The following is a 20,119-nucleotide window of genomic DNA, read 5'->3' on the forward strand; positions in this document are numbered from 1 at the left end:
TGGTGAAATATTACATGCATCTTTGCGACAGTCTGTTCACTGAATTGGGCATTTTTCCGCTCGTTTGTTGTTCATCTGAACATGTCGTGGTCCGATGACTTGTTTAAGATCAGAGCGGAAACTCGGTCGACGGGCGAGGGGGAACAGTGCTCCACATGGCACCTCGGTTCCGGGGGTTGTTGTCCCCCCCAGCGCGCGACCCGAAGTGCGCACTGCTTGGTATGACCTCAGGGACACTTTGCGGTGGCCAGAAGGTCCAGTTTCAGTCGGGAGTCCACCTCGCTTCGCCATCATTTCGAAGACCTTTTCCAGATTGGTGCTGTCCTTCGCTGACGTTTCGAAATAGATGCAGTCCTCACCGAGTTCCTGGAGCACCTCGGCGCGGGAGACTTTTCTCAGAGTCTCTGGCAGATCCACCTTGTTGGCGCAGACCACGACAGGAAGCCGCGCGCGCTCTGGCGCCGCGGACTTGGAGAGTTTGGATTTCGCGGCCAAAATCTCCTCTCTCAGGGCGCACACCTCCTCGAATGAGCTTCGGTCGTCCAGACTGAAAACTAATAGAAAGATGTCTCCTAGAAGACAAACAAAATTATTTGAACAAAGCGACGATGAGAGCAAAAATAAAGTTTTCAAGTTTACGCACCAGTGAGGATGGAGAGCCGCCGCTTGGCCGGGAAGTCCCGCTCTCTGGACGCGTCCAGGACGTCGATCTGATAAGTCTCCCCGCGGATGCGGAACAGTTTTCTGAGGAAGTCCTCAGTCGTGGGTTGGTACTCCTCCACAAATCCATCCCGAAGATACCTTCTTAAGATGGAGGTCTTTCCCACTCGTGGCGACCCAAGAACAACAATGCGCTTAGAGTTCTGCGGCTTGGTGGAATACGCCGCGTCCTGTCGGTGGTCGATTTGGCGCCTGTGACCGTGAAGCACGAAGGCCGCCAGCTGGTCCAGCGTGGATCTTCTGTGACTGCTCTCCCCGGGGGTCAGCTGTGCGCTGGTCTTTTTCTCCTGCGTCCATTGAGATCTAGCCAGTTTCAGAATGCCCAGACCCGCTTTAACTCCAGACGAGCTCAGGTGTTGTGTTGCTGCTCTGTAAGCCAAAAAGACTTTGGACGGACCTGAGCCCAACAAGTCCTCGCGTTCACGCGTCTGCGCTCCTTCTATTTTGGCCAGCGTCTGAGCGCGCCCCGGGTCCATGGTGCTTGAACGGCAGAGAACAATGGGATCTAAAGTGTTTTTGTTTGACTGAAAGCGAGACTGTTGATGTGGAGGACGAGTGTGATTTTTATAGGCTGCCCACGTCCACACTCGCATGCGTCAGAATGATTGACAGTCAGGGACGCGCCAATCCTTCCTCGCGATACAATCTATTATTTACCGTCATTACAACTTCAATTTACAGTGATTTATATTTTATTTATATTTATATCTGTCCATTGAAATCATGCATTTGTTCATTGCTTCATAGATTTATCCGGCAAAAACAAGGGGGGATATAGTTGTGCGTGTTGTGACTCGTTGCCATGGTTACGCAGCAGCCGCACGCAGATGGAATATGGTAAATACTCTTCAATGCCTGCTGAATACTGAAGTTTAACTTGTGTTCAAACATATTGACGGCTTTGTTTATCTCCAGCTGCGGTGGTATAAAATGTTGATAACTATTTTGTCGAATGAGAAAAGCGTTGAGGTCGACCTCTCCTTCTTTTAGTTAGCACACGCTAACGCTGGCTGGAGGCTTTATTTGAAAAGACAGCGTGGTTTCACGTTGTTTTACTTCAGTTTTGCTTTTATCCTTTGCTTTAGATGCGTTATGAACGTTTGTTGGTTCACACATAGCTCAAGGGGAGCCACGATCAGCACTTGTTGTTATTGATAATTCTCAAACACTCCTAGAGAACGACTGACTATAAGGTGTCTTTTTAAGTTTTAAGTTTAATGAAATTATTAATTTATTAAAGAGATTGTAAATTCATGTTCATATATTTAGGTGGCTCTAACTTGTTGTTAAATGTCTCTGTGGTGGCTGATTTTCTAAAACCATATCAGAGAGTAATGGTGTGGGTTGGGTCCCTTTGTTTAGTGTTGTCTTTATTTGGTGCCTCTAGATGACTTTAATGCCTGGATGTTTCCAGGTCTTTAAGACCCTCTTCATCATATAAATGGGAAAAATGCACAGGTTTTTGTGACGTTAGAATGACAGGTCTATAGTAAAATTAGCGAGGCTTATATCACTTTCTGTTGAAGCCTCTGTCGTGTTGCAAATCAGGCAACAATTGAATTGGTCTGAGGCAAGACTCCAATCATCAACATTTATCAAGTAATTAAAGTATTGTCAAATATAGACATGTTATATACTTAAAATAGAGAATATTTGACCACTGAAACGTGTTAAAGTCCCCTGGCTATTCTATTGACTGACCAATGCTTGTGCTGGTGACCGCTGGTGTCAGATCCGCTGATAAGAAATTAGATTTAAGCATAGTCATTGCATCAATTTCAATGATCCGCTGATAAGAAATTAAATTTAAGCATAGTCAGTGCGTCAATTTCAATGGTCTTTGAATGTTACGAATGCAAACATGTTTTTGCTCAGCTTAATGTGTGACTTTCAGAACTTCACTGGGTGTCAAACTCTGGCCTCAGAGCCAAATCTGGCCATCCAGAGCACTGCACGTGGTCGGCTAGATCTAGAAATAAAATTCTAGTGTATTTTGGTGGAAGAAAAGACAGATTTGCCAAAATACTTGCTGACATTTTCCAAAGATATTAGAAGATGACGTAATAGTGTTTCTGAAAATACAGATTAGAGCCAACTCAAAGTAAATGTCAAATGATTCAAATCCTCTAACATGTTAAATTTGTTCACCAGTGTGTCATTGTCAAGTCACCTCACTTCTATCTCTCTCTCTCTCTCTCTCTCTCTCTCTATATATATATATATATATATATATATATATATATATATATATATATGTATGTATGAACACAAGTATTTTGATCTAATTTAAACTTCAATGTGCTATTTATGGATCACTATTAAGTTTGTTTGTTTTTTTTTGTGAATAATGATACATTGTTTTCCCGCAGATTCACAGCCCTCATCCACCCATCATCGGAAGATGTTGCCTCGCGTGCAGAAAACATGCTTAACTGACGATGCAAGGGCCCATCCGAGACGGCTGATTCAGAATTCCCTGGTCCACAACTCTCCACCTAACAACTACTCAGGTACTGCAGTGGAAACCTAACAACAACCAACATCCTCCTTAGCATTGTTTACAGAAAAACAATCCTGTGGTTGAACAAATTCAATTTTTTTGGACAACTGACTGAATGAAATTTATATTTCCAATCGAGGAGCTGACGCATTTGCCTGCTGCCAGACTCCACAAAAAGGTGGAGGAAATTATGCATTATTACAGTCATATTTTGAGTCAGCCCCTACATCAGTGAGCATCACTGAGCAGCTCCTTGGTGACAGACTAATACATCCACAGTGTTCTCAAAATATCTAATTTTCTAGCATGCATTTTTTTATTCAGGCCTTGTTGTTGAACAGAAACCCCACTGCATTTGCTGTAATTGAATTTGAAGCCTTTGGAACTTTTGAAAGGAAAAACAAGAAAGCCTTGCGACGGCTCCTTCTGTGGCTATTAGCACACCGAAATGAAAGCACAGTCTGACCCAAGAAGCCGACTGTTATGTAACAAGAAGAGGTAGCATGGCGACAAAGCACCTCACTGTGTGATGATGAGATTACACTGCCTGTTTTCTTCCCACAATACACAGTAATGGATGCTTGGGTTGCCACAAAGGCTCATGTTTGATTGACAATATGAGTTTCATGATGCTCCCAGGTTATGTTTAAGAGCTTGATAGTGAAACTTTCTATTAAAAGTTTCACTATCAAGCTCAGCATTCACGAACTCAAGTTGTAGAAGACAATAGTCACAGTTGGTTTCTCTTCAAGCCTGTGATCTAGTGTGTTGCTGTTGGTATTAATGATGATATCTCTTCTGTAGGGCCGACAGGCTTTCAGTTTGACAAAAAAGGAATGGTTCTTCCTCACAGTATCCTGGGAAATGTAGAGGATTTCAAAAGCTACCTTGAGGCCAGAGGAGAAACAGAGGTAGCTACAAGTTTCATACCTATCCTCCCCCTAAAAAACTGCATTTGATGTGTTCCATTCCGTCGACCCTCCTAGTTGTTGAAGCGAATGCCGATATCCAACACCGATGCTTCAACTACGATCCCAGTTATTCCATTAGAGAGCCCTGAAGAGATGCCGTCGGACAGTCGAAATACTCAGAGCAACGCCCTGAAGCATTGGTCCACGGCTATGAGACGACGGAAGAAGCAGGCGTTTTCATTGTCAGGTGAGAAACTTGTTTCTAATATCAATAAAACACTCACTAGCGTTATGAGTTGGTGATATGGCCTCTGTCTTAGACAGTCTCTTGGACTATTTAGAGTATCAGTTCGGAATATTTTGGATTCAGCCACTGTAATAGTGATGCACATTGTAGCTCTCATTGAGTGGGTTCTCCATCTCCTTGTCCATTCAGATCAACTGAAGAGACCAGTGGAGTACCTGCTGATGAACCAGACCAATGACTACAGAGACGTCCAGGAACAAAAGGAAGTCTTGAATCAAGTCATGCCGCTCATCCACCATGGATACGTACGATAATCTTTCACAAAATCACTTCACTCTTGCCACAGTTTTCAAACGTCGAACCTCTTGTTGAAGGGTTATCACGTGGGCAGCGAATTCTGGAGCCTTCCTCAGAGGTTTGGAGATGAAATGACCGGCATCACAACAACTCTGACTCTGAGAGATCAAGGCAAGAGGGAGCCTGTCATGTTCATCGGGCAGTCAACCAACATGCGTATTGAATCAGGTACGGCCTTGAGCGCTGACAGAATTATAGGATCCTAGAGCTTCTATCTGACAGCGACGTGCATGTCCGACCGTCTGCTGCTGACCTCACAGGAAACATCTACACCGAGTGTGTGCGACGAGCCACGCGGACGTGGACCCAGAGTTTGTACCTGCAGGAGAAACGCGAGGAGATTGCTGAAGTCCTGCACGACTTTGAATTCAGAAAGCCGGTGATAACATTTGTTTTCTATTACTCTGCTTCCTCAAAATTACATTTTTGAGTCTTGGAATTTGTGACATCAATTGTGTAAGGCGAACCTAAAAATATGTGTACAGTTGCAAGGAAAGAGGAAGACAGTAGAAATGCACGTCCTAACAGGCGGGGGAGGGCAGGGTGTATTTGGGAGTGGTCTTTAAAAATATAGTTTGTCTCAGGTTTGTGAGGAGTGTGACTAGTCTTCTTCGTCTTCGGCTACATCTTCACTGAAACCGAGGAAAGAATAAAGGTCTTAAAGAGACACAGTGTGTGAACGCAGCTCTCACTGTGTCATGTACAACTCTCTAGACAAGCTATGCAGTGATACACAAACATTCTGGAAAACATCCAACTAGATGGATATTACTGAGGTCCATTCAGATAAAGAAGTCAAGTTTTAATCCTTGTAAGCAATGTTCAAATTGTCTCTTGCATTAAATGGCTGAGTTATTTTATTTTATTTTATTGACAGCACTTTATTCCGAAGCACTTTCCTAGTTGGTGGGATCTCCACTGACCACGGCAATGAATTTGATTCTGATTCTGAGTTTTCGGTTCGCCTTGACCCCATCAGAACCAACACATCCCCTCTCCTCTGACAGGACATGAGTGGACTGGAGGTCATTGGTTCAAACAAACCCACGGTTTTCGTTGAAGTCACTCGCAGCCCCTTTCTGGAGGAGGAAAAGGAAAAAAAGGAAGACAGTGAAATTAAGGAAGAGAATATGTACGTGGCATTTGTCAGAAACGTGTTTTCGATGATGTTTCTGGTATGTGACAATGTAGTACTCCACAGAGATCATCTGTCGTCCTTCAGCGATGACCGGCCGGTCATTCCTGCGCTCAGGTTTTGTGGTCAGCTCGCCAGCTGGACCGGAAACACTCCCATTCATCAGGTGAGGAGGCGAACAGAGGTTCAGCCATACAGCTTTATATGTTATAGATTTTTATATTGTACTTAACCAGCCTGGTCCAAAGGATTGGACGCTGACATGTCTATCAAATTCAACAGTCATTTGTCCCACCCCTCTGTGTGAAGGGGTTGAAAATATCAGAAAGAACCTGACCTTTTTTTTGTTTTTTTTTGTCAAATCAGGGTAAAGTTGGAATCAATGCCACAATCATCTTCGAGGCTGCCGCAAGAGAAAACGCTGTTTCCTACGTTGACCTGCGTAACGAAGGCAACACGGCCATCTTCTTCAGCTGGCAGCAGCTGCTCTTGCCGCAGAGCTTTTCGAACCTCAAGCCCCAAACGAAGAGTCCGCACTTCTTCTTCGACTCCGCCTCCGGTAGACAGGATCCTCCTCGCCTGCCGGAACCACACACCACAAGGGCTTCTTCGTGTTCCTCATTATTTCCTTCCTTTTCAAGGTGTGATACTTCCAGGCTCCAGTGAGCAGATTGAGTTTGTGTTCAAGTCGCAGAGCCCAGGCATCAAAACGGAGCAGTGGCAGCTCAACACTCACCCGGTGCTGCTGCAAGGCGCCGCCTTGCAAGTCACCCTGAGGGGCGTTTCGCTCTATCATGACAGCACAGTGGACGAGAGGCAGTTGTTAGAGGTGCCTCACATACGTCTTTAAACCCCAATACAACTGTCTCATTTGTTATTTTTTTCTCGCTGCTCCAAGAAAAACCTGGAGAAGTCGGTGACGGTCAACATGTGCAAGTCCATAATGTATGACATCCTGATGGGGATTCACACTCCAGAGAGACCCAGCTCTCCTGCAGACCTCTACATAACAGAGGAGGAGGACTTCCTCAACAAAAACCCAAAAGTAAATGATAGGAAAATGCACAATATGGTGCTTTATGGTGCTGACAAAACTGTTTGTTTTAGCTACAATACAGAGATCAGCCAGTGGAGGATTTGAAGAAACTGTGGCATGAAGTGAATCCCACTGTGACTTGGGACCTCTCTGTGGACACACTCAGAGAGGTAGGAATTGTTTTGTTTTAGGGGTCTTCACAGGTTTCTCAGACATCATTGTCCTTGATTCTGATTCAGGGTGTGCTCTCCCTGCCTGAGCACGGGACTTATGAGTGGACAATCACCAGAGAAAAAGGTCTGGAGAAACTCAACACGCTCTTGATCAAGCTCTCGGAACCTTTGCCTAGAAACAACCACCTCACAGCGGTGGAAATGGGGTGAGTCATCACCAAATAGTATGCGTCGCTTCACACATGGTCGAGTCGTTCTCAACTTGCGTCGTGTGGCGCCCTCTGCAGGAAGCATTTGTGGGGGATCTTGTTCGACAGTTTGGCTGCAGAGGCGGTCTGGCTCAAACAGTTACTGGGCCTCCCAGAGAGAAACACGTGGATGCAGAGTGAAACTGAACAGGTTAGTCGTTGGATTACAGCCGAGGAAAACTAGTCGCCATTGAAATACATTTAGTTTTGTTTTCACGTGGTAAGCAAACAGCATCTATGCTGTCATAGCTATTGATTTGTATTTGTTTATTTTAAGTTAATGATTGGTAATGATACTATGTCCTGGATGCAGGACACCAAAAAGAAGGACAAGAAAAAGAAGGAGGACCCAAAGAAGGGGGCTAAGGAAAAGCCTGAGGAGCAGATTGTTACAGATCCGGAGATGATCGTCATATACAAGCGACTGCTGCGTCAAAAGGTGCACTGTTCTATTCTTGTTTGTCAAATTATTTTGAAATATGAATGTGTTTTATTTGTATTTTTTAAATATATGCTCAGAGGCATTCAGGTACATGTTGTTTTTGCTTGAATGAATTACAGTGGTACCTCGGTTCTCGACCACAATCCGTTCCAGACGGCCGTTCGAGAAGCGAATTGTTTGAAATCCGAATCCGTTTTTCCCATTACAATGAATGGAAAAAGAAATAGTGCGTTCCAAGCCTTAAAATAGTCTTTTGTAGGAGTGAATGTAGAGTGTCTGCTGCAGGTGCGCTGTTCCTCTATGTGTGTGGCCGCTGCATGTGGGAGGGGTTGCCGAGTGAGTGAGGTCTCTCCAGAAGTGAAGAGGTGCCCGGTGCGTGTCCAGCTCTGAATGTGGGCTTCTGTGCAGTTTGGCTGTGACAAAGTCATAAACCAAGTAACGCTCTGTCCCAGACTCGTCTCATCCCTGTCCCAGCTCCAGCCCACAACAGGACATCAAACCCTGGAGTGCGCGCTCCAGCCTCGGAGGTGTGGAGAGCGAACGCCTCCCCTGTGACACTCTACCACGGTCCAGTGTGGAGACAGGAAAGGTTTTACACCTCAATATGAAGAAAGAACAGCCAGTAAATGTAGCTAACGGGACACGTCTGCATACAGAGCCTGCGTTATACACAATAACAAAGCATGTTGTGGGTCAGCTGATCGCTGTTGTTGTTGATGATGTTTTTTTCCGGCTTTTTTCTGGGGCGTTCAAGTTCTGGATTTTCGTTTGAAATCCGAAGCAAAAAAACTCGAATTTTTTGTTCAAACTCCGATTTGTTAAAAAACCGAGGTACCACTGTATATTTTTTTCACAATATATAATTCACAAATTCGTTTTTACACAAGTGCATCAAATTTTTTTCGTATTATGATATATTCAAAGGTCTGTATTACAGTATTCCTTGCTGTCTTGTTGTTGTTTATCTATATTTGAATTGTCATTTTAGTTTAGTTTAATGCTTCCTCGGGGAATTTCTCGTTGTGTTGTTAAGTTATGTTGAAAAAAAAAAAACTTTTGAAGCCTGTTGCTGTGATGAACTGGTGGGTGTTCTCAGCAGTGAGTATGGCTGCCTGTAACTCAACATGATGCATATCAGACCGTTTCTTTTTGTCTCCACAGGTGTACTCCATGATCGAGGAGCTGGTGGAGAACCTGTGCAGCCTGATGGATGAGCGGGAAATCATAGAAGACGACTTTGACATTGACTTTTACGTTTGAAAACCACGCTTGACGGCGTGTCTTTTTTTATTTTTGGGTCCAGTTTGCATTGTAAAACAAATAAAAGTGGAGGTGAGCTGCTTCTGTGGTCGGTGTCACGCTCGCATCAGTGGATGACAGCAGCGCCGCTGAGTCTGCAGAAGCCTCGCGCCCGCCCCCGCCTCTCCGCTGCCGGCTGGCGCGCGCGTGTGTAGGGGGAGCCTGGCTGGATGAGCAAGAGTGTTTGACAGAGAGAGAGAGAGAGAGGGAGAGATGCTGCGTGTCCTATGCGGATTTCATCACTCGCATCCTTCCACAGTTGTAGCTCACCGACTCACCGACCGATCCGTGCCGAGCCTTCTGCCGGCGAGGTCCGCTTCCACTCCTCGCTCCGGCGGTGCCCGTCTGCCTTCCAGCAGTCATGGACAAGGTAAGAACCGCGTCGAATTTGTGGCTTGTTTTCGACTTTTGCCGCCATTATTGCGAGGCTGAAACCTGACTGTGGAAGTATCCCAGGTCAACACGTGTAGACTACATGGTCGCTGCACGCGGGGACCGGCGTATGTGTGTAGTAGAAGTGATGATGCAGTGCCACTATAGTCGCCCTCCTTTTCCACCTGATACGAAATACACCTGCTGCCAAAGTGCGCGTGCGCAAACGCCAACGTGTGCGACGTGCTGACGTGGATTCTCTGCTTGTGACGCATCAGAGTGGGTCAGTCTCGTTGTCCCGCGGCTCTCTGTTACGCCGGTGTTTATGAGAGTACATTTGGCAACATCATCCGTTTGTGATGCACTTCTGGACGGAAGCTCATTGGGGAGATTCGAAGACAGAGAGACGCTTTTTAATACTTGTTTGTGGCGCTGCGGTGAAAGTTTCTGGCGACTGTGTGGATTCAAATGAGGTGCGTCCACGAAGGAGCACCGTTTCCATGGAGATGACTGGATGAGGAGTTTGTCCATGTTGCACTGGAGGTGATTCACTGTGTGCTGGTTGAGTTGGCACCGGCAGGTGTAGAGCTCAAAGCTGTGACACAAGAATGTGCTCCAATACTGCTATGAATTGGAATATTACTACACAGCTTAGCTAATAATATCTGTTCTTTATATGTCCAAGTGTTAGCTACACAAACATACCATGTCATGTTAAGATGCTCTTCACTTTACTTGTATCCATCAGGCAGAATGGTTCAACTGTGCCCTCATTGTCTTTGTCTTTTTCTGGTGGCTGTGTGCAGCATTAATATTGCAATAATCTGTGCTAATGTAAATGACAGAGAGGTGAGTGAGGTGGCAAAGTAAAGAGTGACAAATCTGTCCACAGCAGGCCGAGAAATACAAACTTCTCTCAATTGTGGCGACGCTGTCAGAGGGTTGATTTGCAGAAAGCTGATACAGGTCATTGATGCTGAGCTTGAGTTTCCTCTTTATGCCCTTCAGTCACTTGCGCCTGCTGTCTCCTTACACACACGCGCGCACACACACACACACACATACTGAAATGAGGCTGGATCCTCAGCTTGTGTGTTATTAGAAGACACCTTTCTTCACTGCTGGTTTGCTTTCGTTGTAGTTGTATGCTATTTATTTTCACACTCAAGAAAAGTAAAAAGAGCAGATCCATTTTTATTTTTATTTTAAGGTTTAAAGTTTTTATTAAGGTTCAGTTGAGCGCTAAATTAAATGTTCAATTTGCCATAAAAGCCTTTGACCCGAGCTCTTGGAATGTGTGTGTTGACCTAAATCTAGACCAACAGAAAGATGTGTCTTTAGGCACCTGGGTGCTGTCGTTTTGGTGTGACCTAGTTCCCTGACTAGACTTTCATTTTCAGCATTGTACCACTTTTTCATTGACATGGAATGTGAGCAGCTGTCTGGTACCACACATGAGCGTTCTGGTTGTGAGCGCCTCTTTACGTGGGTGTTTTTATGGAACATTCATGTAGTGTCTATCTAAACATTTCAAATGATCATAAATATTGAGAGATATAGTGAGATATATCCTCTTACTTTCTCCGTTTATCATCTTTATATTCCTCTAAAGGTTGATCCGATCGTGCCTGACTGAGAAGAGTGACCTCTACAGTCTGACTTCCTTTCTGCGCCGCATTCCATGAATTCACCTGTTCAGGATATTCCGACCTTAATCTGCCTCATCACGTGTAACCATGACAACGTCAGCGCTGCGCCGCCAAGTCAAGAACATTGTGCACAACTACTCTGAAGCGGAGATCAAGGTATTCAATGTTTGCTGTCGATATTGTGGCGAGCTCAACATCACCTCTGACCAGATCTGGCAAGATTTTCACAAGAGCTGCGGGTCAAATAAAATCTTGTAGTGTTTCAGGAAAGCTTATTTATAGAGCATATGAATGTGTGTAGAAAGTTGTTTTTTTTATTCTTGCACCACTTTTTCTTTGAACCAAGACAAGATCACTCTATAGTTAATTCAAAACTTGTTTGTTTTGTTTTGTTAGCAAGTTAGCTAACTGAGGTGATGGCACAACAAAGGAATAGCTGAGAATCATAAACACTGAGCTCATCTTTTTGCAACTCCTCTTAGTCACATATGTAAAAATATTGGATAAGTTATTTTGTTTATTTAATTTCATTGTATGAAATCCATTCCTGCTTCGGATGCTCCCACCCAGAAGGTAGAGAGATTTTAAAATATATAAAAACAATGTAATGTGCATCGGGTTCTGTAGCTGTCCATGGAAGGTGTCCTGTGCAGGACAGGACTTTGCCGCAGAATCCATTCATCCTGTGGCAGACGTGAAGAAGAGTCGGGGCTTTTAGGATTCTTATAAGTTCATTTATTTTATTGCCGCATTGGTGGGTAATTTGAAGTAAGAATATAAAAATATTTTGACTTAAAAGCGTAATTGTTACAAATGAATTCGTAGCCTTTAAATAATTTCAGCAATTTCTCCATACTGCACCACATATGAGGTAACACAACAGATCCCTCTGACTTGAACACAGATGCTCTGTATGTCACTCGAAGGACGTGAATGTTAATCACTGCTCCCCTGACAATGGTGCGCAGGTTCGTGAGGCCACCTCCAACGATCCATGGGGTCCATCCTCATCTCTCATGTCAGAAATTGCTGACCTGACCTTTAACGTGGTGGCGTTTGCTGAAGTCATGGGTATGTTGTGGAAGCGGCTCAATGACAGCGGGAAGAACTGGAGGCACGTCTACAAGGTGATGCTGCAGTGCTTCTATTTCATCCACCGTGTTGACTCTTGTGCCCGTCCATTCCTCACCATCAGTCTGTTCTGTTTCCAACGTGACTGTATGAGGATACTCACCGGCCTTTAACTTCAGGCTATGACTCTGCTGGACTACCTGCTGAAGACTGGATCAGAGCGAGTGGCACAGCAGTGTCGCGAGAACGCCTTCACTATTCAGGTATTAGTTTAAAAGCTCACTGTTACCCACCTGAACTCACCCACTACATTGATCAAACACATTCACATTTACTATGAATCTAGACAAGTACTTTTGGAGCTGAAAAATATTTAACTGCAGTAGCAGAGTTTGATGAGTATTTTTGTTTTCATGGTGCTCTAGACTCTTCGTGACTTCCAGTATGTGGACCGCGATGGACGAGACCAGGGGGCCAATGTGAGAGAAAAAGCCCGCCAGCTGGTGTGTCTTCTCCGGGACGAGGAGCGGCTGCGCCAAGAGAGAAGTCAAGCGCTGAAGACCAAGGAGCGGATGGCAGGCGGAGGCAGCGGTGGTGGAGGAGGAGGCAGTGTGTACGGAGGAATTCCTCCAACCTACCATCCGGGAAGAAGAACCAGCCAGCCCAGCATGGCTGTGCTGTATGGGGAGGAGTTCAGCCGCTCCAGAGGCTCACCGTCCTCTTTTAACTGTGAGTGACGGTCAGAATCTACTCATGCGTTGTTACAGCTTGGCTGTCACTGAGCTGGGCCCTGTGTCTGTCTGTTCCCCTGAAGCCTCGTCGTCGTCTCCAAGAGCCGCCTCTGATCTGGAGCAAGCCAGACCCCAGACCAGCGGAGAGGAGGAGCTGCAGCTCCAGCTGGCTCTGGCCATGAGTCGAGAGGAGAGTCAGAAGGTGCGTGTCTCACACATTTCTCCATGTCGCTCTGTTGCTTTTAAGATTTGGCTAAATTTGAATGTTGAGTTAAGTCATGTCAAATCTTGGGGCCTAAATGAACACACACCATCTGGGCTCCCCAACATTGTGTCCACGTTTACCCACGTTCAAGATCTCCACCTGCCATTGTTGTGCCCAAATTCATTTTTCAAAGCATTGTATGTATAGACTGAAATGAAAATATTTGTAATATTGTGTTTCATTCATATTCATACGATTATTATTCAATGGCATTTTCCACATTTCTATGAAAATATATAATAAAGCATTTGAATCTTCCTTTTTATAAATTTAATTATGTGCTAGAACTTTTCTATCAGATAGAGATATTTTTCTAATATTCTGCACTAATGTTGCTCATTGTTTTTTTTAGATGCCATTTTTCGTTGTCATTTTCTGTTTTAAAATGTTAAGTCAACCCCTGTTCAGAGTCACCAGTTTCACGAGCGCCAAGATTCATTTTCACCCGTGTTTGTTTAATATACTTGAATGATTTTATGACTTGTGTATTCCAATTTGAAAAAAAAAAAAATCAAAACAAGAGGCTGAATTTGACATTTCAAATCCCCAGTGTGCTGGAGATTTGGAAATGATATCTTCACTTACCCCGACAGCATGAATCACTCCTCAACAGGCTTTTTCTCTGTATTATAATGGCACCTAAGTTATCACTAAGGAGCCAACCAGTGTGCTGGTGCTGTAGTCAGTGGCTATAACTGGTGTCTTCGTGCTTCTGTTTGTGGTATGGTAGGGATAGTTGGATGACCTCATGCTGTGTCCTCGGTCCATGACCGACGTGCGCTGTATATTGTATAGGCCATAGTCAGAAAGGTTTGAAGTACTGTTTTAAGAACTGTTGTTGTCTTCTGAGTTTCCACAATGAACCTATTTTTATTCCTTGAAATGCTTGTGCATCTCTGTGAAACAGAAACATAAGTATTGATGATTTCTCTCAAAAAAAAGTGTGCTGTTAGCTGCACCTTATTATTGGCTGTAGCTGCATAAAAGTTTCTCCTCTCTGTCTTCTGATCTTTTCTAGTCTGGTTTAATGTTTCATTTCTTGTAACAGAAATCAATAGTGGACCAACTTGTGTGTGTGTGAGTGTATAAATTGTGGTGGAGATGACGTTGATGATGCCGCCCCTGCAGGACAAAAACTGTCGCCAAGGAGACGAGTCCCTACTACAGAAAGCACTGGATGAGAGCAGGAGAGAGAGCCAGTCGGGGACAGGAGAGGTGAGTTACAAATGTGCGTGTGGGCGTGTTCGTGACGGCCGTGTATCTGCATGGAAAGGTTGGCGAGTGCATCATTTTGTGGGAGGTTTTTTTGGCAGGCTTACAGCCAGAGGAGTTGGCTGTGTGATCTGTGGGAAAATGAGTCGGGCGGGGAGGGGAGAAAAAGCTGATCAGCATAATGAGGTCTGAGAAAGAAGAGATGCCCACTGAATCGTAATGGCTTTGTCTTATCAGGGTCTGAGCTCAGCGTGGCATTTCCCTGAAAGCTACCTGCATCAATAGCAGCTCTTTGACTCACACGTTTGTCAGACTCACTGTCTCGTCTCACGGCTAGTTCGCCTGTAGTAACCAGTCCTTGGATGATGTTGACCTCACACTAAAAAAAACTATTCTCCGCTCCTTTCTAGTCCGCCATGCTGGATCTGGTAGATATTTTTGGTGCATCCTCGAAAGCTCAACCTGCTCGAACTGACCCCTGGATCTCTGCTGCTGTGTCTTCTGATGCTCCCTCGAGCCCCTGGGAGCCGGCAGGTGGGCGAGACATCGATCTGCACCCGACAATCTTGTCAGTTGACTGAAAATCAAACCTCATCTGTGCTTGCAGCGGTTCAGGCCAGCCCTCCTGTGGTTGGTAATCCCTGGTCGGCCCCGCCATCTTCTTCCAGCGCTTCTAATCCCTGGCCTCCATGTGCCAACTCAAGCACTGACCCTTGGAAAGCCGCACATGTTCCCAGTCCTGTAAATCATGTGTGGGACAGAACGAATGGTGAAGGTAGCTCTTTTTATATCCCGATTCTAGACAGTTTTTTTTTTTAGAAATATATATGCAGTGAAAATTCAATGCCAATGCCTGAAAAGTTGTCTTTTTAAAAAATGTACCTTTGTTTCCACACAGGTAATACAACATTTAAATTGTATTTTGCTCTTCATGACTTGAAAATATGATGTGAATAATAGAACTTCTCAAAAACATATCTATCACGAATGCGCCGCTCACATTTTCACATCACCCGACACCATCACAACTGCTGGAGTTTGAATTTAGTTTTGTCAACTATCTGGATCAGGGGTGGGCAGGCAGCCGCCTGGGGGCCACATGGGACCCTCTGCCTCTGTCTCATGAGGTCAAAGGGAAACGGAACAGATGATTTGCGGTCCGACTACTTTGAGCTTGACATGTGATATTTCACCGGACTAGCTGCTTTTTATTATCATTCAATATCACTAGTTCACAGACAAAGTTTCATTGTACATCCATGGTTTAATGTCCTCTATTTATTACACTCACTTTATTTACACTTTATTTATTACACATTTGTACGTATTTGTTATTTTTATTTTTGCTGACATTGTTTTGGATTTTACTTTTATTTTTGTACACGTAATTCTGTATTTTTTTCCCTACATATTGACTCACTTATATTGACAATAGTCATATGGTGTTTCCTTATTTCTTTTTTTTTTTACTATATAAAAACACACAAAATTATCTGTTAAATGACAAATTTGTGATTCAGTTTTGTAGTGTTTAGTGATCTGAATTTTCTTGGCACCAAAATGCCAAAATGTGATGTGGCCCTATTGGAATTTGGATTTCCAACCTCTGATCTAGATGGTAATTTTCCTCTGCAACTGACAGGATAGAACAATCGTGTTCTCAATAAAGCATTGCAGGCATGCGCTCACTCGTGGAACAGCTTGGCATCATTTCATCTCTGCGTTTTCTAGATGTTGGTGTTGCTTTTTGGGTCTTCTCCCAAGTTAACCAGCACTCTTTAAGACAGAAGAATGGCCTAGGACCATTCGCCTGATATGGAGTCTCAGTCAAAATAGAATAAAAGTCAATGAACACCAACAAATAAAGACCTTCTTTCATGTCACATTCTTATACAACGTTGTGTCAGTGAAATACTGCAAAAGATGAGCCTAAATACTGCACCATTTTGCTTTATTCTAAGGAGAAACAAGTCTTGTAATTTTGTGTTTGTGACTACAACACTTCTGCACTGCACATTTTTGAACCAAATATATCGTAAGTGTGAACAATCACACATGCAGTATGTTAAGACAACTTCAGTGTCTCATTTGAGTGTGTTCCTGTCAATACATCAGTTTTACATTTCTCACTCAGATGGGGAAGAGACGGATGGATTTGCGGCAAACGGTGAGGAGCGGATCCAAGAGTGTTTTCCTGCTGGTTCATCTGAGCAATCTACCAGCCCTGCAGGTACGAGCTGTGGTCTTCACCGCCTGCTTTTGTGTTGAGAACAGTTTTGACACCCCTCTCTACGCGGGAATTTTGTGTTTATTTTTCTTAATTTATCAAAAAGTAAAAGTCAAATTCATTGGTCAACATGATTTTCAGCTAAAGTGTTGCTGTTGCACCTGCTGTCCCGGCTCTGATATCTCTCCACTTGGAGTCACGTCTTGTCATTAGCACGGCGTTGTTTTGACTCATGTTTTGCTGTGTGCAACACTGTCTTGTCCCGGTGCAGACTCTGACCAGTTTGGTGCGACCGACACTGAAGTGAATCCCAAAAAAGCAGGAATAGGGTGCGACCTTTCTTTCAATCCTCTAGTAAACGGCCGGGACTCCTCCAGCCCTGAGATGTTCGACCTGTCCCGGCTGGCGCCCCCTCTCAGCACCGCACCGACACGTGTCTGTCAGACCCCTGAAGCTTTCCTGGGACCTACCGGGGCTTCGCTGGTCAACCTAGACGCCCTGATCCCCTCCAACCCTCCCAGTAAAACTCACAACAACCCCTTCCTCTCAGGTAAGGTGAAACCGCCTCACACGTACAGTACGATAAAGTCTGACCCCTTACTTCCGTCTTCTCAGGTCTCAGTGCGCCGTCTCCCACCAACCCCTTCCACTCCGACACCCCTCGCCTCACCCTCAACCAAATGAGGCCATCCTCCACGTCTCCATTGCCCCCACACATACTGTCCTACAGTCCGTCTCTACCGCTCCCTCTCACTCACCAGCTGCCTGTCCTACCCTCCTCCTTCACACAACCTCCAGCTGGACTTCTGGACCTCCCCACCAACCTCCCCCAGCCTTTACTGCCCCTCCCTCCCCGCCCGGTGTCGCGCACCCAGTCACAGAGTCACAATCCCTTCCTATGACTTCTCTCCTCCACCAGTCTTGACAATAGAAAATACCAAACGAGCCAGAATCTGACTGCAGATCCAGCTCTGATGTCATGGCACACACTTGAAGAGAAGAAATCATGGACTGGATGTATTTTTGTCTGACAACAGACACAACAGCTGCTAAAAGACTCACACATGTGCTAAGTCCAAGGTGCGGATTGATTTATCTGTGGGTGCTTGTTTTATAATGTCCCTGACAAAAACACATGATTCTACATAGCACTGAAATGTATCCACTGAAAATCACAGGCCAAACCGATATGAGGGGTAAGTGAGACTCACTGAGAGTCCCACTATGTTTTCTTCTTTGTTGACATTAAAGTGCTGATGACACAATTTTGACTTAAATTTGCAATACAACAGTACAATGTGATAAAATGATAAAGGTACGGTGCATCTACAACATATAAAAGAAAGCCATGCTGTGACGTCAGCGGGAGAACACTTTGCCTTTGACATGATTTCGAAAATGATCCTGGCTCCTCATGGTTTCAAGCATGGAATTGGTTTGTGCTCATTCTCGTTCAGAAGGTTGTGGGACATCAGGCCTGATAGGTTTCAACACACACCAAGCGAGTAAACTTGTGTGTACAGCAGATCAGTACAGATATTGCAACAGATTCTTTGTTCATAAATGAACATTTTTAACGCCCTATTTTCCAATAAAATCACTGTGTATTTAACAGTGTAGCTCAAAATGATCAGATCAAGGAAGTGAACATAAGAAACATAAGAAAAAAAACTTGGCGAAAACTGGTGTCACTAACATCTCTGATTCTCTCAGCAAAAAACAGCTGGTTCTCATGCTGACGTCACATACAGTGGGCCGCACTGTTTGTTTATTTATAATCAGTTGTTTCACAAAACACAAAAAAGAGTCATAACTGTGTCATGAGCACTTCAAGACCCTCCTCTAAGCTGCTCAACAGGCAAAGCGCTTGCCAAATACGCTTCTCACTCGTGTTTCAATGTGCTTTCAACGATGAAAACTAAGCTGTCCAATTTCTAGACCTTGAAATGTCAGGTGTTTTACACAGATCCAAACACACATGCATTCTGATTACCTCTTTCCAATTTCATACATGCAAAAAGATTTAGACAATATAATCATGTTCTACAAAGGTATATTTGAAAGATTTAACTTGTAATTTACATTTTCTTTGACAAATCCTTTGCCTGTTTTGGGTGAACCCCACTGCTTCACACCAAATACATGAATGCCAGAACATAGGCACCTGCCAGCAGGCAGGGACCCGGATCTCTCATGGGAAAATAAGGAATGTTTTCTCTTACAAGTCAGAGGTGTCAAACCAGTGCTGGGATGGGGCCAAAGCAAGTCAGTCAAAATTGATTTGGCAAAACAACATGATCTATATTATATTGACAAATGTAACATTTAACATTGCACTGTACGGAGAGCTTGCCTTGCCTTCCAATAACAATTGCTTCCTGACAGCGTCGTCCCATACTCCCCATGACGTAGTACAATATGCTGACCAGCACAAACATTCAATGACTGGTGACGTTACGAGAACTCCTTTCAGATTTCTGACCAGACCTTGTAAAATGATGAGCAGCTGCCCCAGGCTGCTGACTATAAAGAGCAGTAGCATTCCATTTGGGAAACTGTCACGATGCTAAAAGAAATGGAATACATTCTGTTTAAATATTAGAGAGTGACAGTTGACTTTCATTGAAATGTTTCAATCTGGCTACAACTATGACAGAAAACAGAACATAACACCTCAATTGTCTCAAAAGAAATATTGAAAACACATTTCAATGTTTTACAACGATTTTCTGGTTCCAATATCATGACCTGTCAATGCTAATGAAATTGTTCCGTTATCTTCTCACACTGTAGCGTCTGTTCCAATGATTTCAATGACAGCACGAGAAAGTACGAGTACGAGTACAAAACCAGCCTCTTAAGAATCTCACTGGAACGGACCTAAACTGATCTCTGATTGTACCGAGGTGACTCTGTGTACCTGTCTCTGCTGCTGCTGAAACACAAGGATATTTGGGTCATGGTGGCGCTGTCTCCCTTCATGCAGTGGCTTCACTTCTGTTGTGATATTTCATGATCTGAAAGGGAAGCAGAGAAGACCAGTATAGACAAAGGATGTCAGGTCATCACTGCACTGGATCTGGACCTGAACGGCCAGGTCACACATGCGGGCTGTAAATGTATCGACTTCAAAGACGTATATGAAACAGTAAATAAATGTTATTTAATTTACTTGTTCAGAGTCTGTGGCTTATGTATTTTTATTTAATGTCAAGTCACTTTCTTCTCAGTTCATAACAGAAGATATGTGGAATGGTGCAAAGAATAGATTTTCTGTATTTTTCAACCACAACAAAATAACTTTTTATCAGGACTGATACGGACCTTCGCAAAATTACATATGACGTGTGGCTTTTTGCTCTACCGGAACAAATTACGACGACTAAATCACATCGCTTTCTATTGTTCTGATATGAGCAACTATACACGTGTGCCACAACATAAGTGTGACTTATTTAAGCCCATCTATTTCCTGACACAACACAACGCTTTTCCTGTCCTGTCACTCCAAACGCCACACGCAG

At 44.2% G+C, this 20,119-nt stretch overlaps 3 protein-coding genes and 1 long non-coding RNA gene across 5 annotated transcripts; 2 read left to right on the top strand and 2 right to left on the bottom strand.

The window, feature by feature from the left end:
• LOC128753661 (GTP-binding protein Rhes-like) lies at positions 1 to 1,240 on the bottom strand. The gene is made up of 2 exons (XM_053855570.1): positions 644 to 1,240; positions 1 to 572 (listed from the first exon to the last, which is right to left on the bottom strand). The coding sequence occupies exons 1-2, from the start codon at positions 1,194 to 1,196 to the stop codon at positions 37 to 39; spliced, it is 1,089 nt and encodes a 362-aa protein (XP_053711545.1). The 5' UTR covers positions 1,197 to 1,240; the 3' UTR covers positions 1 to 36.
• Positions 1,241 to 1,548: 308 nt separating this feature from the next.
• Positions 1,549 to 9,102, top strand: LOC128753658 (MYCBP-associated protein-like). 2 transcript variants are annotated; one of them, XM_053855565.1, is made up of 17 exons: positions 1,549 to 1,557; positions 3,090 to 3,230; positions 4,025 to 4,131; positions 4,207 to 4,378; positions 4,568 to 4,683; positions 4,753 to 4,903; positions 4,996 to 5,114; positions 5,743 to 5,867; positions 5,937 to 6,036; positions 6,237 to 6,429; positions 6,512 to 6,699; positions 6,769 to 6,915; positions 6,978 to 7,076; positions 7,146 to 7,285; positions 7,367 to 7,478; positions 7,641 to 7,766; positions 8,931 to 9,102. In XM_053855565.1, exons 2-17 carry the CDS (start codon positions 3,122 to 3,124, stop codon positions 9,027 to 9,029), a joined length of 2,103 nt encoding a protein of 700 aa, XP_053711540.1. In that variant the 5' UTR covers positions 1,549 to 1,557; positions 3,090 to 3,121; the 3' UTR covers positions 9,030 to 9,102. The 2 variants fall into 2 exon arrangements, with proteins under 2 accessions (XP_053711540.1, XP_053711539.1); XM_053855564.1 differs by lacking the exon at positions 1,549 to 1,557 and adding an exon at positions 2,179 to 2,319.
• A 143-nt stretch (positions 9,103 to 9,245) lies between these two features.
• LOC128753659 (epsin-3-like) lies at positions 9,246 to 19,750 on the top strand. Its single transcript, XM_053855566.1, has 12 exons — positions 9,246 to 9,438; positions 11,053 to 11,245; positions 12,058 to 12,216; positions 12,340 to 12,423; positions 12,586 to 12,889; positions 12,975 to 13,093; positions 14,285 to 14,371; positions 14,779 to 14,902; positions 14,976 to 15,143; positions 16,503 to 16,598; positions 16,867 to 17,145; positions 17,211 to 19,750. Exons 2-12 carry the CDS (start codon positions 11,177 to 11,179, stop codon positions 17,495 to 17,497), a joined length of 1,776 nt encoding a protein of 591 aa, XP_053711541.1. The 5' UTR covers positions 9,246 to 9,438; positions 11,053 to 11,176; the 3' UTR covers positions 17,498 to 19,750.
• On the bottom strand, positions 13,199 to 20,093 carry LOC128753664 (uncharacterized). Its single transcript, XR_008413867.1, has 3 exons — positions 19,920 to 20,093; positions 19,516 to 19,612; positions 13,199 to 15,107 (listed from the first exon to the last, which is right to left on the bottom strand). It is a non-coding gene; the product is annotated as an uncharacterized LOC128753664 (long non-coding RNA).
• Between the last annotated feature and the right edge of the window lie 26 nt (positions 20,094 to 20,119).

The sequence above is a fragment of the Synchiropus splendidus genome, chromosome 2 (assembly GCF_027744825.2).
Source record: "Synchiropus splendidus isolate RoL2022-P1 chromosome 2, RoL_Sspl_1.0, whole genome shotgun sequence".
NCBI lineage: Eukaryota > Metazoa > Chordata > Actinopteri > Syngnathiformes > Callionymidae > Synchiropus > Synchiropus splendidus.

Excerpts from the sequence above, each read along its gene's own strand:
- LOC128753661 (XM_053855570.1), bottom strand. The coding sequence starts at position 1,196 with ATGGACCCGGGGCGCGCTCAGACGCTGGCCAAAATAGAAGGAGCGCAG. Across the intron at positions 573-643 it reads GCGGCTCTCCATCCTCACTG|GAGACATCTTTCTATTAGTT; the intron begins GTGCGTAAACTT and ends TTTGTCTTCTAG.
- LOC128753658 (XM_053855565.1), top strand. The coding sequence starts at position 3,122 with ATGTTGCCTCGCGTGCAGAAAACATGCTTAACTGACGATGCAAGGGCC. Across the intron at positions 3,231-4,024 it reads TCCACCTAACAACTACTCAG|GGCCGACAGGCTTTCAGTTT; the intron begins GTACTGCAGTGG and ends TCTCTTCTGTAG. Across the intron at positions 4,379-4,567 it reads GCAGGCGTTTTCATTGTCAG|ATCAACTGAAGAGACCAGTG; the intron begins GTGAGAAACTTG and ends TTGTCCATTCAG.
- LOC128753659 (XM_053855566.1), top strand. The coding sequence starts at position 11,177 with ATGACAACGTCAGCGCTGCGCCGCCAAGTCAAGAACATTGTGCACAAC. Across the intron at positions 14,372-14,778 it reads GCCAGTCGGGGACAGGAGAG|TCCGCCATGCTGGATCTGGT; the intron begins GTGAGTTACAAA and ends GCTCCTTTCTAG. Across the intron at positions 16,599-16,866 it reads GCAATCTACCAGCCCTGCAG|ACTCTGACCAGTTTGGTGCG; the intron begins GTACGAGCTGTG and ends GTCCCGGTGCAG.